A 1,879-nucleotide genomic window follows, 5' to 3' on the forward strand; every position below is an offset into this window, starting at 1 on the left:
CCAGGCTCAGCTGCAGGTACCTGGGGGGTGAGGGGAGGGGGGGGGGGGACTAGCCCTCCCCCAGGCTCAGCTGCAGGTACCTGGGAGGTGAGGGGTGAGGGGTGGGGGTGGGAGGGGCTCGCCCTCCCCCAGGCTCAGCTGCAGGTACCTGGGGGGTGAGGGGTGGGGGTGGAGGGGCTCGCCCTCCCCCAGGCTCAGCTGCAGGTACCTGGGGGGTGAGGGGTGGGGGTGGGGGGCTCGCCCTCCCCCGGGCTCAGCTGCAGGTAATGGGCACTTCCCTCCGCTGCTTGTAGAGCAGCCGCCTCACCTGTGTTTCCATAGTAACAGGACCTGCCGCTGGGGTTGTAGCAGCAGCCCAGCGCCTTGCAGGCCCGGGGAGTGGCGGGAGCCGGGGCGCAGGGCAGCCTGTCCCCCACGGGGACCGAGTCGCACAGGTGAGCGCCCAGCGCGTCGAGGCCTAGACGGTGGGGAGCAGAGCAGCCCGAGCTGGTGACAGAGCCGGGGCCTGGGGAGCCACTGCTCGAAGGTGAACGTTCCCGTCCGTCTCCCTGTCCCGCCCGCGGCGAGGTCTCGGGAATGAGGCCCATGGAAGGCACCTGGGAGAGGCCCTTTCTGAGAAAGAAGGTCTAACGAGACCCCTAGAAGCAGGGGGCTCCTCACCCTCCTGCAGGGAAAGGTTTCCCCGTGGGGGTGCCCTCCGCCCAGGCCCCGTTCCTGCTCGCCTCTCGGACCTGCAGCGGCCGGGGTGGCAGATCAGCATGGTCTGGGGGGGCTGTCACCCCGTTTTATCAGTGTTGCCCCCTTTAGACCACGGGCTGCACCCCGGCCTCAGGTGGAGGTTATCTGAGGATGCGCATGGGGGTGGGGCCTTCACGAGTGACAGGTGTCGCTCACCGCGCAGGTGGGCCCGGCCCGTGTACCTGGGAGGCCGACGGGGCACTTGAGCAGCTTGGCCGTCGCCACGGCCCGGTGCCCGGCGGTGTCCGCCTGCTCGAGCCCCACGGGCATGACGTGCTGGGAACCCTGCAGAGACGGGCCGGCGTCAGCCTGGGGGCCGGGCGTCTCGGGGGTCCCCAGGCCCGGGTCCTACTCACCCACTCGGTGACGTAGCAGCCGCCGTAGGACGCCTCCAGCACCAGGGCGCTGCCCGGGCCGGCCGACACCCGGGTGCCGCAGCCGGAGTCGTTCTGCAGCCGGTGCAGCAGCCCGTGGTCGTCTGGGGGGAGGGAGGGAGGGAGGGCAATGGTCCCGAGGGCCCAGTCACCACGTTGACCGCACAGGGAGCACCCAGCTCCACGGGGCCACCCACCGCCCAGGACAGGGACCCCAGGGCCCCGCTGAGGACAGGAGGCCGGAGGGCGGCTGGAGGAGGCGGCGGAGAGGAGCCATTGCCCGGGGGGCAGGCCAGGTGAGTGGGGGTGGCAGCCTTACCCCAGGCTATCAGCGTGGGAGGGGTCCCCAAGGCCTGGCCCAGGGGGTGGACAGTGAACTGGAGGCCCTCGGGCCCGCAGTGCAGTTCACCAGCATCTTCCGGGGCCTCGGGCTCACGCTGGCCGCTCAGGGCCAGAGACAGGGGCAGGCAGAGCAGCAGGGGGCACAGCCACATGGCGCGGGGAGCGCGGGGCATCCTGCAGGTCGAGGTCAGTGCCGGAGCTGGAGCCGGCGTGTGGGCGCCGGAGGGCCCCTTATATTCGGAGAAGGAAGGCCAGGTGTGGGCGCACAGCCGTCCCCGCAGGTGGGGCTCCTGCAGCCCAGCCCTGCCCGCAGCGGCCTCGGGTTAAGCGGGTTAAGCGGCGCGATCAGATCGAGGGCCTCGGGGCCCAGAGAAACCTGGGGCCTGTTATCCAGGAGGCTCCTACGGGGCCAGGGCAGAGCCGAC

The 1,879-nt window shown here is 71.4% G+C and overlaps 1 protein-coding gene across 1 annotated transcript in view; it reads right to left on the bottom strand.

Annotated features, from left to right (window-relative positions):
- ZP4 (zona pellucida glycoprotein 4) overlaps positions 1-1,606 on the bottom strand; it is a 4,776-nt gene extending 3,170 nt beyond the window's left edge. Inside the window, exons 1-5 of the mRNA XM_006103243.1 lie at positions 1,432-1,606; positions 1,095-1,216; positions 921-1,023; positions 331-457; positions 149-208 (exon numbers count right to left, since the gene is read on the bottom strand). Coding sequence (XP_006103305.1) covers positions 149-208; positions 331-457; positions 921-1,023; positions 1,095-1,216; positions 1,432-1,606 — 587 coding nt within the window. The remainder of the gene's footprint in view (positions 1-148; positions 209-330; positions 458-920; positions 1,024-1,094; positions 1,217-1,431) is intronic.
- Between the last annotated feature and the right edge of the window lie 273 nt (positions 1,607-1,879).

Source organism: Myotis lucifugus, unplaced genomic scaffold (genome assembly GCF_000147115.1).
Source record: "Myotis lucifugus unplaced genomic scaffold, Myoluc2.0 scaffold_473, whole genome shotgun sequence".
NCBI classification, from domain to species: domain Eukaryota; kingdom Metazoa; phylum Chordata; class Mammalia; order Chiroptera; family Vespertilionidae; genus Myotis; species Myotis lucifugus.